Source organism: Periplaneta americana, unplaced genomic scaffold (assembly GCF_040183065.1).
Source record: "Periplaneta americana isolate PAMFEO1 unplaced genomic scaffold, P.americana_PAMFEO1_priV1 scaffold_26, whole genome shotgun sequence".
In the NCBI taxonomy this organism is placed as follows: Eukaryota; Metazoa; Arthropoda; class Insecta; order Blattodea; family Blattidae; genus Periplaneta; species Periplaneta americana.
The window spans coordinates 556,206-578,635 of NW_027185507.1; the positions used below are offsets into that span (position 1 = coordinate 556,206).

The 22,430-nt window shown below is 35.6% G+C and overlaps 1 protein-coding gene across 1 annotated transcript in view; it reads right to left on the reverse strand.

Annotated features, from left to right (window-relative positions):
* LOC138693956 (uncharacterized) overlaps positions 1-22,430 on the reverse strand; it is a 250,879-nt gene that overhangs the window by 151,805 nt on the left and 76,644 nt on the right. The window contains exon 5 of the mRNA XM_069817684.1: positions 11,035-11,082. Coding sequence (XP_069673785.1) covers positions 11,035-11,082 — 48 coding nt within the window. The remainder of the gene's footprint in view (positions 1-11,034; positions 11,083-22,430) is intronic.

Sequence of the window (22,430 nt, forward strand, 5' to 3'; positions counted from 1 at the left end):
AAACAAGTAAATGAACTACAGCAGTACACGCGTAGGGACAATCTATCGGGATTCCGGAAGAATCCGTTCCTAAGATTGTCGAAAATATTTCGGAAGGCATCGGAGGACCGGAGCTTGTCGCTGACTTAGGCGTGGTATATAGGCAACCTGCAAAACCCGGCAAGGCGCAGCCTATTGTCGTCAGAGTTAACAAAAGAATTAGTCGAGACACATGGCTCCAGAAATTCAAGTTGGAAGCGAGGAAACACTCACAAGGCCCAGGAATGCCACTACAACGGGAGGCCGACTGCTACCCGTGAGAGCTGATCAGAAAGAGTGCCGATTTGTATAATAATAATAGTTTTATTTTCCCTGGCAGAGTTAAGGCCATCAGGCCTTCTCTTCCACTCAACCAGGATCAAATCACATACAAAAAATACATACCGGTGTACAAATATTAACTTAAAAATAATAATAAACATAATTAAGTAAAAAAGAGAGATTGAATACATATACACAATCAGTATTAACTTTAAAATAATAATAATAATAATAATAATAATAATAATAATAATAATAATAATAATAATAATAATAATAATAATAATAATATATATATAATAAAAAAGAGACTGAATACATAATCACAAACAGGAAAATACACCTAGTATACAGTATTAACTTAAAAATGTTTAGGGATTTTCTTAGATTTAAGGAAAGCTTTTGACACGGTTAACCATCGTTTACTTCTGGACAAATTATTTCATTTAGGAGTCAGACATATTGCACATAAGTTACTACAATCATACTTAAAAGAAATCAGGTAATCAAAACTGATGACAATATCAGTGAAAATGTAAATATTGATAGAGGTGTCCCGCAGGGAACAATTTTAGGTCCTATTCAATTTTTAATATACATTCATGATTTATTAAACATTGCTTTGAAAGTACATATTGGCTCCTGTTATTCTTACGCTGACGATACGATGGACAGTTTCAGTGGTTTAACTTGGGAGGACACTTATAAACATGCAATGTAGGTATAAATTTGATCAAAAACTGGCTTGATGCAAATTTACTATCTCTAAATATAACTAAAACTACTTTGGTTCCATTTTCTTTAACAGTCTTTGGATTGAACAAATTGCATTCACTTTCTCTTTTAAAATTAATAATCCACAACTCAGTTTGTAAACTCCCTACAACCTGTAAATGCCCTTGCCTGAAAAAATCTGTAGATGTGAAATACCTGGGAATTATTGTTGATCAGCACTTGAATGGGATAGACAAATCTCCTTTTTATGTAACAGGATCAGTGAAACAATTTTCAAATTTGTAAACCTTCGCCATTACTTGCCTACTCATGTATTACGTTTGGTTTATTTGGCTATAGTTGAATCTGTCATCCAATATGGTATAACTGGATGGGGAGGCATTACAAAAACTGCTCTTCTTCCTCTAATTATGTTGCAAAAAAGTATAATCAAAATGTGTTCGAAAAGGCGACTGGATTATCCAACAAATTTGATCCATTCCGAATTGAATGCTTTTAGAATTGACCAAATTTATAAATACTCTTTAATGAAATTCTATCATAAAAATATAATGAAATTTGTAGCTCAGCCACATGATCATAATACAAGACGAAATGAAATTCTTAAATTAGTTGAACCTAAATGTTTCACATCTGCTGCATTACTACGCAGTACAAATTATGGTCCACGGCTATATAATTCGATAATAAAATTTCATCCAGAATTGACTACTTCAAGCAATGAAATTTTCAGATCCAGAATTAACAAATTTATATGACAGACTTCCCTGTATTTATATTATGTACCATGTATTGTAAAACAAGTTTATTTCTATCCTAAGTGTATTTTTTCTATCTTATATTGGTTACTATATCAACATGGCCTGTACTAACTATACTACTAATAATAATATTAATCCACCAATCTCAACATCATCTCTGTTTTCACTCAGTTATTACTAGTATTATTATTACTAACTTTATTATTATCATCATCTTTATGTGACCTTTCTTCTTAAGTATTTTGTCTACCAAGTATGTATGTATGTATGTATGTATGTATGTATGTATGTATGTATGTATGTATGTATGTATGTATGTATGTATGTATGTATGTATGTATGTTTCTATCTACTCTTCTTAAGAATGTGATCTTATTGCAAGAATTTTAAATTTTCTTTTAGAAACAGTAGAGATTTCTATTTTTGTGAATTACCGGTATGTATAATCTATGTAGGCCTAATCAGAATCTCAAATTTTAAATCAGAAAAAATAGGTATGTTTGGTGAAAAATTTAAAACTGTATGTTAATTTCAATTCGTTCCATCAAAACGGAACTGTCTCCGAACAAGAGCTTTGCTCTTTCGGGGTACTTTAATGTAGCGTTTTTTTATGTACTGTATATGTTATCTATACTAATAATAAATCTGTAGCCGAAATTTTTCTGGTAATTTTCGATTTTCCAAAAATAATTGGTCCTAACATATATAATTAACCACCCTGAAACCGAAAATCGCATTTTTGAAATTTTTGTTTGTATGTCTATCTGTATGTTTGTTACCTTTTCACGCGATAATGGCTGAACCGATTTATATGAAAATTGGAATATAAATTAAGTTCGTTGTAACTTAGATTTTAGGATATATGGCATTCAAAATCCTTTATTTAAAAGGGAGGTTATAAGGGGGCCTGAATTAAATAAATCGAAATTTCTCGCTTATTATTGATTTTTGTGAAAAATGTTACATAACAAAAGCTTCTTTAAAAATGATTTCCGATAAGTTTTATTCTTTACAAAATTTTGATAGGACTGATATTTAATGAGATAAATGAGTTTTAAAATTAAAATAACGCCATCTAAGACGGTGCAATGAATTAAGAACAAATGACTTCGTCTATAAGGAGCCTTGGACAACAACAATCGAAACAGGGGCCTTGGACATCAACAATCGAAAGCTATTAAACATAGCCTACAGAGAATGTTTCTGTGCTTGTATGAAGTAATATCAGAAGCTAAATTAACCGATTTGTATAATTAATTATTATTATTTCATCATTGGAAAGTGTAGTTTCTCTAGATGTAAATAATGCTATAATGTTATTACAGTAACGTCTGAGTAAATCGAGGACAGGTAAGATTAAAATAGCTTCTTATGCACAGAAAATTCGATACGCTATTTTGTACATTCGTTTTCTGTATTTCTTAAAATAATATTTATGTACATTCATTTTAATCTCAGAGAATTAACTAACAACGAGAGTGTATTGATTTAGTAAGCAGTAATAGTACGTTAGCTTAGCAATCCATTATTTTATAATTAAAATTTTAACTATGCTCAATTGAATCGTGTTAAAATACATAAAATATATATATGCAATAAATGCAATGCAAAAAAATTGGGTAATGAGCCAAGTAGATTATCTTGCGCTGTTGTAATAGTTGTTCCCTGGATCAAACGTCCTATTTTAATTATGTAATTACTTTATATTTATTTCTAACGGGTGCAGCGGAGCGCACGGGTACGGCTAGTTATTAAATAAATCTAAATCTAAAAATCTAAATCAACAGTTATCTAATTCAATAGGCATGGTAAATTGCATTCGCTCTTAAATATAATATTCATAAGCAACATTTAATATTCTGAGGTTTCCTTCTTGTATCTTACTTTATAAATGATAAAGTTTCTAAGTAATTTTCTTCACATTTCTGGTGTATTCAGATTAAGCGATTTTTTCAAGTTCCAATAATAGTATTTCACAACGTAACTAGTATTATTATTTATTATTATTCTGGGTCTGTGTACTGTACATGGTAAAACAATCAATGGACATAAGCCGAATATAATGAATTATGTGCAATCGATTACGCAAGAAAAATTAGTAAAAGTGTTTGCAAATTAGTGTATGAGAGTCGAACTGTGCCTTCAAGAACGAGGAAGATACTTCCAGCATCTGTTATGATTGTGGTGAGTGTACAGTTTACGTTTTCTCACATAACAGCAATTGAGTACATTCCGCGGTCTGCAGTGTGGAGGGACTTCCTGTATTAACCACGAGAAATTGTATTTTACTCCTGAAGCCGTTATATTTTCGGTTAATAGTCTACACCGAAATAATAAGAAGCACGATTTTATTAACATTCAAACGTTATATAGGGTGCCGTCGTTCATTTGATGTATTTGGATAATTCATTCGTTAATTTCATAAGGTATTTAGATCATTAAAGTTGCTCAAAGTGTATTTTTAAATTTCATTGTAATGATTTCTTCGTATAAGAAAGCAGCACAATCCTACTGCAGTCAGATGAACCTCGTCAGCTTCCTTGCGTGGCAAACATGGATTATTTTAGGTGGATCTTCCTCATCCATTACCACAGGTTTCAACGCACTGCAGTGCCGGATTTTTAATATGTGATCTTAAATTAGTTATCTTGGTCACTTATAACTGACGTGTCTTAGATTAGAAGTTTACATTTGGTCTTGGCTGGGCTAGTTTCTTCAAAGTATTCCCAGATCCATGATCTTTTTCTTGGTTTCATATGTGAAGTACTAGTTCATTAAAATTTATGAAATGAGTGAAAATAACCACATACAACTCAAAAAATATTCATGCAGTTCTTTTCAAAAACTAAATTATGTTTATGGTAAAATTATTATGATTATGCCTTTAAATTTACCACAATTAAAATATATCTCCAAATAATACTTCTCCCTTGAAATATTTATAGTAAAATGTTAATAAAGGGATAAGTTGGGTTCGCTTTGGTTAAGTACGCCGTCCAGTTCGACAACAGGACCAAGCAAGAGAGCCTTGTAACGAACACACAGCTGCTTATGAACTGCGGAAATCTCTTGGAGCAGGGATGTCGAACAGCGCTCTCATTACTACTGTTTGCCACGAAGTCAGCCTGCCCTCGCTGTAGCAGTGTTCTGTATGCAGCGGCTGGTACGGATATCAACGACGTTTCAATAGTGTGTGGACAGATAAGTATTTACTTATTTATCTGAAAGGACGGAAGGCATATTGCTCTTTATGTAGAAAGGAACCTGGATGGTATAAGCCATCTTAATATTAATTCAACAAATGCCGAAGCTTATGGACCAGAGAAATTAACCGGCTCCGCTCGTGAAAAGGCTGTAGAGGAATTAAATCGAGATTAAATTCAGAAAACTGTCCATCATCATCGGGTGTTAGTAGAACAAACATTGTTCGTGCTAACTACAAAATTTGTGAAAAATTGCAACGGCTTCAAAGCCATTTACTGAAGGAGAACTTGTGAAAGACTGTCGAGAACTGTTGCAAAAGAAATGTGTCCGGAAACCGTTAAAGCTTTTAAATCTGTAAGTTTGTCCCACAATATTGTTGCAGAGCGCATGCGAGAAATGCGATGTGGAGGGTAGATGGGAGATAACTTGGAGGGACAATTGATAGCAAAAATAAAAACTGTTACTTGTTGCTCACTAGGTCTGATGAACCGATCGCAAAGGCAGAAGAAGCTTGTTATATTCATAAGGGGTGTCTATTCAGATTTCAATGTTAAAGAAGATCTTGTCGATGTCGTTTCACTAAAGGATCGAATTTGAGGAGACGATATTTTTTAATCCTAACAAAAACTATGACCAAATTTCAACTTCAATGGGAAAACTTAATGTGCATAGCAACAGCTGGAGCATTTACTATGAGCGGACGTGAAACAGGATTTTTGGGGAGAGTACGAAAGTTCTTAACTCAATAAGGGTTCAATGCAAACAAGGTTAAGATAATTCACTGCCTTATTCATCCTGAAAATCTGTGTGCACAGTCTGTCACTTTGAACAATGTTATTCGGTCACATGCTTTACGTCATCGACAGTTCCAACAATTTCTTGAGGATATAAATTCTGATTATTCAGATATATCCTACCATTGCCAAGTCAGACGGCTTAGTCGTGGCAATTGCTGGAAAAGTTCTTCCATCTTCGCAGTGAAATGAAGACATTCCTAGGAACTCACAATTGAGTAGCCAATTTGCAAAACCAGCTATTTGCAAGTGAGACGAATTTTGGAAAATGAGGAAAGTTGTGTAAAAACCTATCCTCAGATGCTAGAGGCATGATTTCCAGTTTAAATAATGGAAAAAAAAAAATATTTCGTCTGTCTTCCTACAGCTCAGAAATATATGATTGATAGGTAATTACTTACAGCATTTTGTGTACTAATTTGCAGCCGAATAGAGCAGTTAGCAGGATTTGCAACTCTGTAGGCAGCCATATTACAGATACGTTAGTTTGCAAAACCTGTATTTGATCAATGTTAGCAGTTTATCTAACAAGAGTAACTTGAAAACAAACTGACGGTAGAAGAGAACGTTCTTATTTTCGTTACATACCTAAATATTATTAAACACACAAACAAATATTGTACTAAAAAAAGTATAAAAGGAGGACAGAATACTAATATTATAGTTTGAATGTTCCCTTATATACTACTGTTTGTGAAAAGTGCAACACCCAGAAAGAATGGCCCGAACAACTCCAAACTCGGGAGATGTGTAGAAAAGAGTACCACCAATAATTGATTACGTTTCCAGAGAGATGGCGTACACATAGGCCCAACAGTGACGTCTCTTGTGTCACCAGCAAGGTCAGTGTTATGCCCTGCTCAGTCAGTGCAGAGCTTCCAAACGAAGTGAAAACTAGTGCAGGTATGCCTCGTCGCCGTGGAAAGCCGCGATATCGGCACGTGAGTGGATTCGAACGGGGTAAAATGGTTGGCCTCCGGGAAGCAGGTTTGCCATACCGTGACTTTTCGGCTCGTACAGGACATGCTGCTAGGACAGTGACGCGTGTGTGGAACCAGTGGATAGCAGAGACGAGCGGGTACTGGACCACGTAATGTGACCACGGCACGGGATGACCGCCATCTTGTCCGCATGGCCGTGAAGGACCGTACAGTGTTGAGTCGATGCTGGAGTACTGCAACGGGTGTGGACCTGTCTGCGTCAACGGTTCGTCGCCTTTTTTGAGGGCTGGACTAGTGGCTTGCATGCCGTTGCGTCAGCTTCCATTGTCCAGAAACCACCAACGCCTCAGACTGCAATGGGCACGTGAACGCGTCACTGGCGTTCTGAGTCACAAAATGTAGTCTTCATCATCTGTATCTTCTTCTTCAACACTAAAAGAGTTATTGAAACTGTATACACCATATCCATCCTCACTTATTTCGGCAAAATTCGAAAAAAAAACTGCAAAATAATCACAGTAACCACTACAAGACTTCAACACGCGTAACATAAAAGGTTAGAAGTCCTCGGTAAAGCGCGGGCAGAAACTCTCAGCTGATGTCTTAAATGCAGCAGTACAGTCAATTCAACTATACGAGCGAAGAGTAGCTTTATTATCAGCGTGTAATAATATCTTATTCGTTATTTTAGTATGCTCAATATAATCGTTATGGAGCTCGAAACAGCGGCTTTTGCATCCGTAACTCTATATGGCCATATTGTCTCAGTAACATTTAGCAGGTTTTGCAAAAGTAAACATGGCATTGTGCAGTTAGAAGGTATTGCATCCTTAAGCTCTCCACACTTAGCAGGTTTTGCAACTGTATGCAATTTTATTTACTAGATTATAGGGTTTAGAGTTGGATTTGGAAACGAATGTATGGCTTATGACGTAGCTAATGACGAACTGGAACCATGGTTACCACTATCTCATTTTTCATTTTTTTTTATAGATAGCTGGTTTTGCAACTGGGCTACTCAACCAATACCAGAATTGTCAAGTAAGGAATGCTGTCAATTTTAACGGATTTGACTTCGTATGTCAATTTCCTGAATATAAACTTAGAGGTAAGGACAGACTGATAATTAATGTGTCACATGATCTGAAGGTTTTCATGGACAAGCTTATAATTATTTTAGTAGATCTAGCAATTATATGAATGTGATCGAAGTCAAACATAGTGATCATTAGGGAAAAGGAACAAGCGTGGGTCTCCTTAACCCAATATTTTCAATCGCCATTTGGATGTGAAAACGCGAACTACGAAACAAATCAATGTTATGAAAATATTGAAAGAAATGCTAAGACGGGTCATGCACAAGATACAGTGGAACATTCGAAAACTGACGGTGGTACTTTCACTCTCAAAGTTGATATTTGTACGAAGATTCTTTCAATTATCCAGGTTCAAATAGAACCAATAGAAAATGAAAATAATTGCGATGCTGAATACTATAATACATTATTTTCATATCTTATATATCTAACATATCTTCACACGTCATTGGTCATAATTACATGTGAACTGTTAAATCAGTGAAATAAAGAAATATCGTTCTGAAAATCTGCAATTATATCTGAGTATTAATACGAAATAATAATCACAGAAATGCTTACGTTAATAACCACATATCGTCCCTTTACTGCGGATGAATCATTTTAGCCCTTATGAACATATCTATTCTGAATAACTAAATAAGGATTTAACTACGGAGTATGCTATTTTAATTTAACAGCGGGTTTAACAAGATGTTAGCAGTAACAACAGTTGATGAATCATCACTCCCATTAAACAGCCTTAACGACATTTTAACATTTAACAAGGGTTGGTGCAACTGGGCCGTAGTGTTGCGGACTAATAATATATATAGGCCTCTTGGCCGTAGTGTTGCGGACTAATAATATATATAGGCCTCTTGGCCGCAGTGTTGCGGACTCCAGCGCGGGTTGGAAAGTTCACAGCGCAACCTAGTAGCGCAACATTGCCCCGTGTGACCTTGGCTCGGGACGTGGCTGCGATACGGGTGGGCTCCGCACGCATATCTGTACGAGGCAAAACGATGCAGGTGAATTCCCAGTCCCCATCCCTGCTGCAAGCAACTTGCATTCTAACCTATCACAATGGGTCAGAATTCAAATCTAGCAGGAAAATATTGCATTGTTGAATGTTTTAAATAACGTTTTCTCGCTATATAATCTCGAAGTACTAAAACTGATCTTCATAAATCTGTATGCCATCAATTTATACCGAGCGAAATGCCAACAGGGCTGGCTGCTAAAAGTCGGTAAGTGTTAAGAACCCGAGCGCCGAGCGCCGAGCTCCAGACGGTTTATGGCGGGGGTGATGTGAGGGTGATCTGTGTGTTGTTGATGTGCAGAAAAGTGTCTTCATGTGATGGAAGTGTTAACAGAAGGTTCATATTTCCTATTTCCATTATTCATACTTTAATTGTATACGTGAAATATCACCAGGGATGCGTTAAACATAGCTTTAAAATATTGCGGAATTATGTCTTTACTTTATTTTAAATTAGGGATATAAAAAAATGTTGCACGAGGTATCACCTTAAAATCTGCATCAGATTATAAAGCAATCCTTACAGTTTATTACAAAAGTTAAGATTTGCTTGCGTTTGCTTGCCTTTTTTTTATATTTGCCTTTTTTATCTCAGAGGTAGATCCCCATATCCAGTCCACTGTGACTCGGCTGGACTTATACGACGTGTTGACTACTAAAAAAGGGTCTGCTCAAACTCTCACTGATTTCGTAGTGACAAAATTAGAAATACAACATTGTTCCAAGGATATTATACGGTGTGTCGAAAAAGTTGTGCGCCCATTTAGAAGTAATTTAGAATAACACTTGACACACTGCTCCAGGAAAAATGACAGGTTTTTGCGTAAAGATTCGGAATGGTTAGTGAAATCAATGGACCACGGACAACCTCCTCCCTTCCCACTACTTTTCCCACATGCCTGGCCGATTACTCCAGACTCTTTCTTCTCTCCATTAATAAATTATTGTCAATATTTTAGCAAAACCTGAAACTTTTAACAGGGAAATTAAATACACTGTAAATTCACAGGGCTAACGGCTTCAAACCTGGTTCAAATAAAGTGCACTGGTACAGAATTTAACATGGAGGCATGAGATAATTACCTGCTTGCCATTAAAATTTCACTTTAATTGATGTGTCCCCAATTAAAAAAAAAGGGATATCAATTTTCCCCAAAGAGTTTTACAATAAATAAAAACTCGTCAAATGTCCAAGGATTTAATTCCATCCGTTCCAGGAGCAGGTAGACCTGAAAAATTGTTTGAAGAAAGTGGCATGAAAACAAGAATTAAACATGTAGGGTACGGTCTCTGAAAGATCAGCGTTCTTAAAGTGAATTAGTTCTAGGTACTCAATTGTCTTTGCGAGGTTCAGGGAAAAGAGATGCAGCGTACGTTCTAAAACAAATCACCACAAATTACTCCAAAAAGAGCATCAAAGTATATGATAGCATATAATAAATGTCCAGCTTTACCAAGACCATATACACCAGAGAAAGCATTACAGTTTTTAATAGATAACGTCACCAAACGTAAATACAATGTGCAATGTTACCTATAGGTTTGCCCAAGAAGCTAGACATTAGAATATTAGAAAGTACTGTGAAGATTATTCAAGAAAATTTTCACGAATTCAAACAATGTAGCATATCTTAAATCATCTTCTTGTAACTCATGATCCTATCATATCAAGCATTTATCCGTTTTAAGAAAATAAGAATAATTCCTTTCCCGCTGAAGTGCGACAAATGTTCAATGAACTCCATACTTACAGTACACGTGAAGACGTGCGTGTGACAAGAGGGAAGGACGATGAAGCGGACGAAGAGCAGCTGCAGCTGGAAGAGGAGAAAGAGGAGGAGGAGGAAGAGAAAGAGGAAGGAAGATAAGGAGGATGATGATGCAGACGATGACTGCTACTATTAGAGAATATTGGAAACTATAAGTTCACGAAAAAAACAAGTAATATATTTAAGTATCTAGTAGGCTCCATGAAAATAGTTATTCAAACTCGCACTCATAGCTCATTACTACGGATAACAATTCCATACGGGCTTATTATTATTATTATTCCATAAGCTCTTAGGAATCATTATTTAGTAAAACAGAATCATTTAAAATTATATTCCATACTTATTTAATATTTTCCCGCTAGATTTGAATTCTGGCCCACTGTGCTATGTGCATTGAAGTGTTACTCACATCTTCCCAGCTGCTGAAGCTGCTATTGCATCTGTTTGAACTGGCTTCCTATAAAAAGAAAATAAAAATGTCATAATTTACGCTTGAAAGATATGACTGTACTAAATATTCCACTGCTTTTTACTATTCTTCATAGCATATATTAAGGTGTAGTGAACTTTTCAGTATAACTCCATTCCTCAGTATCAGCCCCTCACTCGATTGACGTGTTCTGGTAAAATGCTGGCAGAAAGGATATTAATAATTTCAAATCTCCAACATGTTCCAAACAGAAAAATTCTGATAAAGACAATCTAGATAATATAATAACTAGCCTGTATGTACAGGACAGATGGGAAGCAGGACCCAAGATGCCCTCCTGCTTCCAGTGGAGGTCCCTTCATCCAAGTGCCGAGCAGTGAAGACTGCTTCCCAGCAAATTTCCTTATTATTGTTGTTATCATAACATGCTGAAATAAAATCATATATGTGGAAAAGAGATTTTTAATTGCATCAGTTTAGTAATATTTATATTAATTTTCCTGTTCAGCAGTTCAATATAAATTATGCAAACCTATCATGTTCGTTTTCAACCGTTGCAATCCGAAATTTGTTGCATAGTGCAATTTGTCTACGTAACATACGAGGGCTATTCATAAAGTAACTTCCGTTTATGTTTTACAAACTTGTGAATGACGTTAGAGAATTGGGTTACAATACGTTTGAAAGTATACACTCTAATTTATTTTTCCACGTAGTTTCCAGTCACATTGAGACACTTGTCATAGCGTTTGACGAGCTTTGAAATTCCGCAATCGTAGAATTCGTCCGCCTGCGACTGAAGCCAACCTACGACTCTGGTTTTCAACTCTTCGTCACCGTCAAAGCGCTTCGAGCCAAGCCACGTCTTCATGTGCAGGAAGAGATGGTAATCGCTAGGCGCAAAATGTGATGCTTTTCTCGATGAGATTGTGACAGGAGATGAGACTTGGGTGCGGTATGTGAATGCAGAAAGAAAGCTTCAATCAATGCAGTGGGGCCATATCCACTTGCTGAAAAAGAAACCACAAAGTGTCGCCAAACACTTTCCACGACGAAACTCATGGCAACTGTCTTCTGGGATACAAAAGGAATTTTGCTAGTGGAGTTCTTGGAGAGGAATGCCACAATTAACGCTGAGCGTTACTGTAACACACTAACAAACTTGAAAAGGGCCATTCAAAACAAACGTGACATGTTGAGCTCTGGGGTGATTTTCCTGCGTGACAACGCCCGGCCGCATACAGCGCGTCGTACTGCGACCAAACTGGAAAGTATTGGATCATCCTCCCTGCAGCCCAGATTTTGCGCCTAGTGATTACCATCTCTTCATGCACATGAAGACGTGGCTTGGCTCGAAGCGCTTTGACAATGACGAAGAGTTGAAAATCAGCGTCGTAGGTTGGCTTCAGTAGCAGGCGGCCGGATTCTACGACTGCGGAATTTCAAAGCTCGTGGAAAAATAAATTAGAGTGTATACTTTCAAACGTATTGTAACCCAATCCTGTAACGTCATTCACAGGTTTGTGAAAAATAAACGGAACTTACTTTACGAATAGCCCTCGTACTTACATTACTAAATTCATTAAATACTTCTTTCTTAAATACATTAATATATATTCCTGTATAAATGGTGCTGCACATTTTTCATTGCAGTTTATTCCTATCAAATTAACGAAAAGATAATATACCAGTATACAAGCCAGACTTTGTAAACTCAATTACGGTACGTTTCTATTATGAAAAAACTCAAAGAATGGGAGTGGGAGGAGTTCTAGGAGCAACAATCTTTTTTGAAACAACAAAAATTAATCACGCACATGTCTGACCTTTCAGCTTTGAAAAGGGAAAACATTGTAATGCAAAAGATTTAACACCAATTTCTCCAGAATGGTGGATGATGATGGCAGTGATGATGACGTTGGTGATGTAGATGACGATGTTGAATATGTTGATAACATTGTTTTGAAGGTGGAAAAGTGAACATACTTCACGAATTTACAAATCACGTATATCTTAAACAAAACATTAAGATACATGGATCATAATAAATTATGTGCAGGCTAAGAGGAAGGCTAAAAATAGGGAAGACTGGAGAATACTGAAAGGTCTGCCCTTGAGCTGAACACTATGAGAAATGCAATCTTAAACACATAGCAATTACCGCACATCACATACAAAGTGATACAACTGAAAAGATAGCAATTTTGAGTTAACATTGTTGAAGGATGCAGAAAATTGTGACACACAGCTAGAGAAAACGACTCATTTCTACTTCCAATATTTACCGATAGAGAACATTATTGTGTCACTTTTCTGTTTGGCATGATTTGCACTCCCGACTGGAAAAGTGTCATTTCCGAGTTCGTTAGATGGTCATTCTTGTGCTGAATGAACGACAATTTTTAAAATGGTATTTTTTTTCCTGTGGGGATGTGCATCTTTTTGCGTTCTTGATAGTCATAAGAAAAACAAACGTGTTTTTTAATTGTTCAGATTAAAAATAATCTCCTTCTCTGCTTATTATTGTTTTTTGTTATGGCATTCTTCTTTAATTAAGACTGGTCATAAATGTACATTTTAACTGTCACATTTTGGATTTAATACTATAAATTATTCCGTAATGAAGTTAGGCTCAAAGCGTAAGTAAATTTTCAGGGCTTTTTCAAGTTGTGTAATTTCCCCGTTACTGTTAAAGAGCAAATTTTCAGTTAACACTTTTATTGAAGGAGGTTATCTAACATAATATGTAACTTTGATAGCCAGATGTTCCGAACTTACTGATAATGATGCCTATAGGGAAACTTATTTTTTTTTTATTTCAGTAGGTTATTTTACGACGCTTTATCAACATCTAAGGTTATTTAGCGTCTGAATGAGGTGAAGGTGATAATGCCGGTGAAATGAGTCCGGGTCCAACACCGAAAGGGAAACTTAAGGTACATGCAGTTCTGTCTGATATTGTCTTAAGAACAAGAATTGTAACAAAGTATATAGGAGACGTGACGTTGTGGTCTAAGGCATCCTGCTCAGGACTCGCGTTACGGAATGCGCGAAATTTCGGTCAGTGTATGGGACCGGTGCACACCCACCATCGTGATGCACTTGGGGAGCTACGAAAGGTAGCGAAAATTCGGTTTCGCAAACCAGCTTTCACGGCCGGGGAGATCATCGTGCTAACCACACGATACCTCCATACTGATTTGATGATCGTCCACCTCTGCTTCGGAATGTGGAAGTGAGGCCAGCAGCCGGCTGGTCGGTCTTGGCCCTTCATGGGCTGTAGCGCCACGGATTTACTTTGATTACATGTAGTTTTCTCTTCTAATTCTTGCTTTAATTAATATTTTACCATAAAAAAGATGCCCTGCGATGTAGGCCTACAACGGGAATTTTATTGGTAATCAATGAACTGCGAAGTTCAGTTCCCGGCGGGGAGATACAGGTTAACTGATGGCGGCAGGAACAGGCCAGGGAACTATCCGTCAGCTGTCCAGAGTTGTCAACTAAGGAACAAGAAATCCCCCTATATCATATTAAAAATACCCCTAAAATTCAGAGAATTCCTTTAAACTTTTTAATTTGTACTTGGAATAACGCAATATAAAAATTAGCGAATGTAACTGTACATACACAATTCAACATAAATATTCACACGCCATGCACGGTGACATGGAATAGAATAGAATACTCACAGTTCAATTCCCTATGTCCTTGCACTGGAAGACGATTTCATGAAAATTTGATTTTTAATTGTTCGCGTTTGCATTAGTTGCACATTAGTTGTGTTCAAAGGCATTCAAGGAAAGAAGGAAGCTATCTTCAAAAATATTCAAAGCTCTGGAAGACAAACGCCATGTTGAAAGGTAGGCCTAGGTTAATATTTTGTCTCAAACTTATTTTATTGAGTTGATATATAGCCTACGTGGTAGTACAAAAAAGAAATATTTCATTTCCTATGTGCAAGCACTTTTAATTATTGAAATAAGATATTTATTCCTTGTAATTTATTTATAAATAAATTTATAGGCGTAAAATTAGTAATATAAAACTTACATAATTTTAAATTAATGATTTAATTTCTTTGAATTCTTCATAATTCGTCCTCGCATTACGAACTCGTTGGCTCCTGACGCATCGGTACAACAATGCAAGTATTGCCACTGAAGATGGAGGAGCATTCCTCCGAAACATGTCTGGTTTTTAACTGATTATATTAATTTTAATTTTAATATCAAAAAGTGTTCATACAACTGTAATAAATTATTTCTCTGTATGCTTAATATGTGATAGATTTATTGACATTAGTTCACAAAAGTACAAAACTTAATAATTTAAAAAAATATATCTATATACAAAAGTAGTTATACATAATACGAGTAAATATACAATTTCATAAACTAATTAATTTATCTCAAATCTCAATAATTTATTGGTTCAAACTTGCACTTACGTCTGGTTTTAGTGCAAAAACATAGATGTAGAATATAAAAGAAATGAAAATCAGTTGTATCAAAAGCATAAATTTATATTGGGGAGATTGTTTAACTGCATTTTACTGCAGACACTTTTGTTGTGTAGGCCATGACTTAAGCAAGGCTAGGAGAACACAAATGCAGAGCGACGACAATTGGTAGAGAGCGTCATATTAATATAATAGAGTAATAAAGACAGCAAGTGAGAAAACATGCTTGTAAGATGCGGGAACAACCGAAGAGAGGATTTATGGTCATGATATTCATTGTTCAATTACACAACACAGTAGTTTCACTATAATTAATTTTAAAATTGAAGCGGAATGACGTAGTTTAAAAAACACCCCCAAAACCACTCTAAAATTTATCTTTCCCCTGAAAATCCCTCTAACATATTTCCCTAAACCTCTCCCTGGAAACCCAAGTTGGCAACACTGGCTCTATCTGTCTAGGTTCAGTTGGCAACACTGGCTCTATCTGTCTAGGTTTAGTTGGAGGTTTCGTACGTACTAGTACTGGAACTGGGACAATGCCAGTCAAACACGAAATTCAGTGGGAAAAAAGTTTTAAATATACATTATTACCGTAAATTGCTTCCGCTAGAAAATGTTACAAGTAGAAATAAGTATCTATTTAATTCAAACTGTGGCGGAAAATGTTATGAATACTATAGCCTACATCCTGCGATGTCTCAATCGAAAGTTATACAAGCCAAACTCAGCGTCGCGCATGCTATACCCCTCTTACCCCCCTGCAGTACACGTGAGAGCATGCTAGGAACGGGAGCATACGTCATACAGTCACGCCCGCTGGTTTCTGCGCACTGAGTTTTCCTTGTTGGATGCCTTTCAACATCTGTCCAATTGCTCTAAATGGCTACTGAAGTGGACCCTCCTGGTAAATATCTGGCCGAAAGGAAATTAATATTTTCAGATCTATAACATGTTCAAACCACAACAATTTTGATAAAGGTAATCTAGTTGCCTGTTTCTCCAAGTATTGTTAGAACATTTAATGACTGTTAAACTTTAAACAGTTTCTTAAATGTTTTTTATCTCATCAACGCTAGTTTGGCTTAACAGATTATTAACTATTCCTTAACTTCAAATATAGGATTTCAAGGAGTTAACTCATTTAGCAGTTAGTTAAATACGGCAGATGATATTACAGCTGTACAACCAGAAATTGTGAAATTAATATTTTATGTCTCCCTTTCGGGAATGTTTCGCATATGACTCGTAATATAACATTTAAAGAATACTTTGGACTGTTTAATAGATCAGTGTTAATGTAGGGATAATGATGTTTAATACTCAATTGATTATAACATTGACTGCTAATTTTGATGCTGACTTATTATTATATTGAGCATTTAGAAAATATGGGACCTGAACGTACATGGTAACCAGGAAAGATGAATGCTATACTATGTTTGATATTCAATTTGTGTCAAACCAGAAAAAAAGTAAAAGAAAAATATTTAATCAATCACTAAAAACAATTCTAAAACGAATTAATAAAATAAGATTTCAAAAATATATGTCTCAAAATTTTGCAGTAAATTGAACCCAGACTTAAATATCCTAGAAATAGAATCAGACAACTCAGCCTATTTCAGCTGTTATTTTATATTTAGAAATACAAGTAGCCATCTTCCCTCCTCATTGTGTACACAGAGTAATATTATTTCGTGAACGCACTGTGAGAAAGTACAGGGTAATTCCATGCAAAACAGTATGACGAAAAACATTCATATCTCCAAATTTGTTAAAAATTGTACAATCATATTAATCATGTACAAAATTATGTTTGCGACAGCTACCGTTAAAAAAATGTAATAGGCAGTTAAAATATTTTTATTTCAAATTTGTATTCTGGCCATAAGAATAATTACTATTTTTTTTTTAAGATATCGTTAGATAGCTTACAAAATAGGTTATTAAGATACTATAATTCAGTGTAGCTCTGAAAATTGTGTTTAAAGAAATTCAAAAATATATTTAAAAAACGCCATTACATGAAATCGAATATTTCAATTCACATAAAAAAAATAAAGTACAATTTACTGAGCATTTTCATTAGGCTGTCGAATTTTCATAATGGGATCTTGAAAAATAAGGAAGTTACAAATTAAAACAACTCGCCGTGTAAAGGGTGATCTATGTCGCTGCGCCATGCGCCATCACTGCTGCTGGTCACTGAGAGAAGCGTTTCCGCATTGCTGCATTGCTCGAAGTAAAAATCCATAATAACTCAGAAGTAAGTTTAAATATATACATTCGTCGTTGTATTGGCACAATTTTTACGTTGATACAATGAAGCATGTCATTTAAATGATATTTTTAACAATAGTCTACATATCAGAGGGAAGTATTATATGATATTCTTATTGAATTTGGTATTCCCAAGAAACTAGTTCGATTAATTAAAATGTGTCTCAGTGAAACATACAGCAGAGTCCGTATAGGTCAGTTTCTATGATGCTTTTCCAATTCACTGCGGGCTAAAGCAGGGAGATGCACTATCACCTTTACTTTTTAACTTCGCTCTAGAATATGCCATTAGGAAAGTTCAGGATAACAGGCAGGGTTTGGAATTGAACGGGTTACATCAGCTTCCTATCTATGCGGATGACGTGAATATGTTAGGAGAAAATCCACAAACGATTAGGGAAAACACGGAAATTTTACTTGACGCAAGTAAAGCGATCGGTTTGGAAGTAAATCCCGAAAAGACGAAGTATATGATTATGTCTCGTGACCAGAATATTGTACGAAATGGAAATATAAAAATTGGAGATTTATCCTTCGAAGAGGTGGAAAAATTCAAATATCTTGGAGCAACAGTAACAAATATAAATGACACTCGGGAGGAAATTAAACGCAGAATATATATGGGAAATGCGTGTTATTATTCGGTTGAGAAGCTCTTATCATCCAGTCTGCTGTCCAAAAATCTGAAAGTTAGAATTTATAAAACAGTTATATTACCGGTTGTTCTGTATGGTTGTGAAGCTTGGACTCTCACTCTGAGAGAGGAACATAGGTTAAGGGTATTTGAGAATAAGGTTCTTAGGAAAATATTTGGGGCTAAGCGGGATGAAGTTACAGGAGAATGGAGAAAGTTACACAACACAGAACTACACGCATTGTATTCTTCACCTGACATAATTAGGAACATTAAATCCAGACGTTTGAGATGGGCAGGGCATGTAGCACGTATGGGCGAATCCGGAAATGCATATAGAGTGTTAGTTGGGAGACCGGAGGGAAAAAGACCTTTAGGGAGGCCGAGACGTAGATGGGAGGATAATATTAAAATGGATTTGGGGGAGGTGAGGTATGATGACAGAGACTGGATTAATCATGCACAGGATAGGGACCGCTGGCGGGCTTATGTGAGGGCGGCAATGAACTTTCGGGTTCCTTAAAAGCCATTTGTAAGTAAGTAAGTATAGTCTACATATCAACTCCCCGAATATTTCACCCTTCATTACTTTTCAACCATTGGTGAGATGAAGTTCATATTAGGCCATTTAACTATTTATTATTATGAAATTCTTTGACTAGAATATTGAAAAAATCCAGAACTTGACGTTACAAATTTTAAAATTTTGTATGGAATGACCCTACTTATATTTTATTGTTACTTATGTGACAAATATATATCTTAATAATCAACATATTCACCAGTTAAATGGGGGAAAAAATGCTTCTACGGAACTTACTACTAATACCTGTGAAAGCTTTCACGCCAAGTTCAATTCATGTTTTTATGTAGCCCATTCAGACATTTGTACTTTCATTGAAGTTTTAAAGAAGATGCAAATAGACACAAAGATAAAAATAAATTCTGCTATGAAACAGCCTGCAAAGGTTAAGCTTCCTAATATTAATAAGATCAACACACTTCAGTATATCATCAATAGTTGTGATAAAGGTGAACTTTCTATTCTGGGATATGTCTGCAGTCGCCTGTCCAATATTCCAAATGAAGTCCTTTGAAGCTACATGGATATCCAAATACATAAATATATTTTCCATTTTATCTTACCTTATTAATATCAACAAGTTAACGTGTGGGAAATGATTGCTATTTCTTTTATTAATTTTACAAACAATGGAAACATAATTTTAACCACACCATAAGTGCAAGTTAGTATAAGTACTTATAAGTGGTATTAATTTGAACTTGTGATAGTTCGCAGTCTGTAAGTGGGACGGGAAGTTGTTTCCATTTCAGATGGGAGGGAGGGAATTGACTCATAACCTCCGTGAAGTTGATTTCAGATGGGAGGGAATAGACCTTTACCTCTTTTCGGGAGGGAATCGAGCAACTCCGATCTTTTTATGTACTTCTTATTTAGTCTACCCTTGTGCCATTATAAAAACAGGTGTTTTAATTATATTAATTTCGACAGTCTTTGTACATAAGCACTTACGCGGTATTCTGAAGTATGCGAAATGTAGCCGGTGTCAACAGTGTTTGCAGTGATTAAATACACCAAAAATGTTTCAGCAATAACGGCTTCTTTGAGACGACATTACTTACAATTTTCACATGGACCTGAAGTAGGAAGAGTGATCGGAGGGTATTATGTGAGACCGTACGGAATTTTCCTGGAGTATTTGGTATAGTTACTCCACCCATATCCCTCTATTGTCACCTGGCAGTCACAATGCTGAGATTTTTCGAAACAGAAATGCATATTTTACATTTATAACTGTAACCTTACTTTATAATTTATTATTATTCAGCGTTTGTGATAACTTTCAGCACAAACTTCATATTTGTCTATTTTTTGTTTATGGATCATGACCTACTGTAACAGATTGTTATTTTATACCTGTTGCATGACTTCTCTTCAATAAAGAATTTAATATATAATTTCAGCCAATCAAAAATTGCCTGACATATGTAAAATCATTACCAACAGCTGTTGAGTAGTTAAAATATTACTAACAAATGTTATAGTTATGCTGGTTATTATAAATAAAATTATGTTTAAAAAATGGAAAACATGTTAATTTTTTTTAATAAAGGAATTGTTAATTTAACATTTGAAGAGCACAGGAAAAGAACGTGCTTTGTCCACTTAAAAAAAAAATGAGTTATGCATACTATGTGAACCAGGATTGCATGTAGTTTAAAGCTATTAATGGACCAATGTGACAATGTGAGTGCTCCAAGTGCTGCAGGAGATTTTAGATTTGATGTACAGGGAAGAACGTGCTGCAGGCCTAGTCCATTCACTGCCTTTCAGCCGGATAAGAGTCTGCACTCTCCTTCCTCCTGCTTCGTATACTCCAGGAGGCGGGCGCACGGCCGAGCCCCTACCACGCTCTAGCGGACAACTGAGAAACATGTTCCCAAATTGAAGCAGCAGAAAGCCGCCATTTGTTTGGACGTAAACGCGCGGGATTTCGAAACCGCTATTTGAATACGTGTTGTATTGCGTATCCGAAAGCTAAATGTTTATGTTTAAAGGAACAATACTTCCTTTGCGATATATCTTTAATTACGTGTGTCTCCTGTCAGCAGAGTTGCTAGGTTTCCTGCGAGGGAAATCGGAATATCAGAAGCTAACTTAAGACATATTTATCATCACTTTATCAAAGACATTTATAATTGTTTTCTGCAAAGTAGTATTTGCGTGCTTTTAATGTAATATTCGCCTCCCTGAGAAACACCAAAATACGAAAGAGACACAGTAGGCTACAGTGAATACTACGGGCTAATCGTTTTTTTTCTTTTATTAACCATGAATATATTTTAACCATTCGCTACTAAATTAAATTTGCAACTTTTCTTTTACGGAACCGGTACTGCAACAGTACATCGACGATGAGTCCATGTTTAAACATAGTTCACTGCACTACAAAATTGTATGTATCTGTTATTAGTGTAAAATACAATATCAAAACGCTCTTTTTTTTTTTTTTTTTTTGGGCTCTCAACGCACCTAAAACACACAATGTTGATTACTTACCAGAACAGCAACTAGGCACCGAAACGGATTAATCAACAATGTGGTAGAACTAGGGGAACTATTATCTTGCGAGTAGAGTTACCTTACGACAATCAGCTGGATTACCTCACAGACTTACTAAATTTTCGCGGGTTACCTCTATGTTTACAATGTAACCATCTGAGTCAATATATAAATAAAAATATCGGATATAGGAAATGCAGACTACCTTCTTTTAATTGCGTTCTAGGCTATTATCCCTCAAATCGGGATTTTTATCAATCTCGATCCGCTTTATCGGGATTCAACCAGGCTGTCAGACTTGCATCATTTTCATAGGAACTCCGAATGTGAATATTCATAACCAAGGTTAATAATGTCTAGTTTTTAATTTAATCTGTAGGTTAAACTGTTCTATAAAATCAAAAAGCATTATTATTTATTATTATTATTATTATTATTATTATTATTATTAGTAGTAGTAGTAGTAGTAGTAGTAGTAGTAGTAGTAGTAGTAGTAGTAGTATTAGTAGCAAGTATAACGGGAGCAGTAGCAGTAGTATAAAAAACTGTTTCATTAATCCGTAACTAAGACAAGAGTTACTTTCAATCAGGGATATTAAAAAATTAACTTTTTGTAGTTCATACAATTTCTGTTGAGTTGTCCAAAGGAACGATGGTGTGAAAATTCCTTCCTCTAACAGGCTATGTGGCCTAATACTTGTTCTGGGAGATGAATTTGAAATGTGTTATGCCATTACTTAATGAGTGGTTAGTACATGCAGTATTAATGAACATGTTTCAGCTTTTAGGCTCTGAAATTTGTTTATATATATTTTTTAAACAGGATCTATTTCTACCGTCCCGCGCCGTGGCGTGGTGGTCTAAGGCATACTGCCTAGGACTCGCATTACGGAATGCGCGCTGGTTCGAGT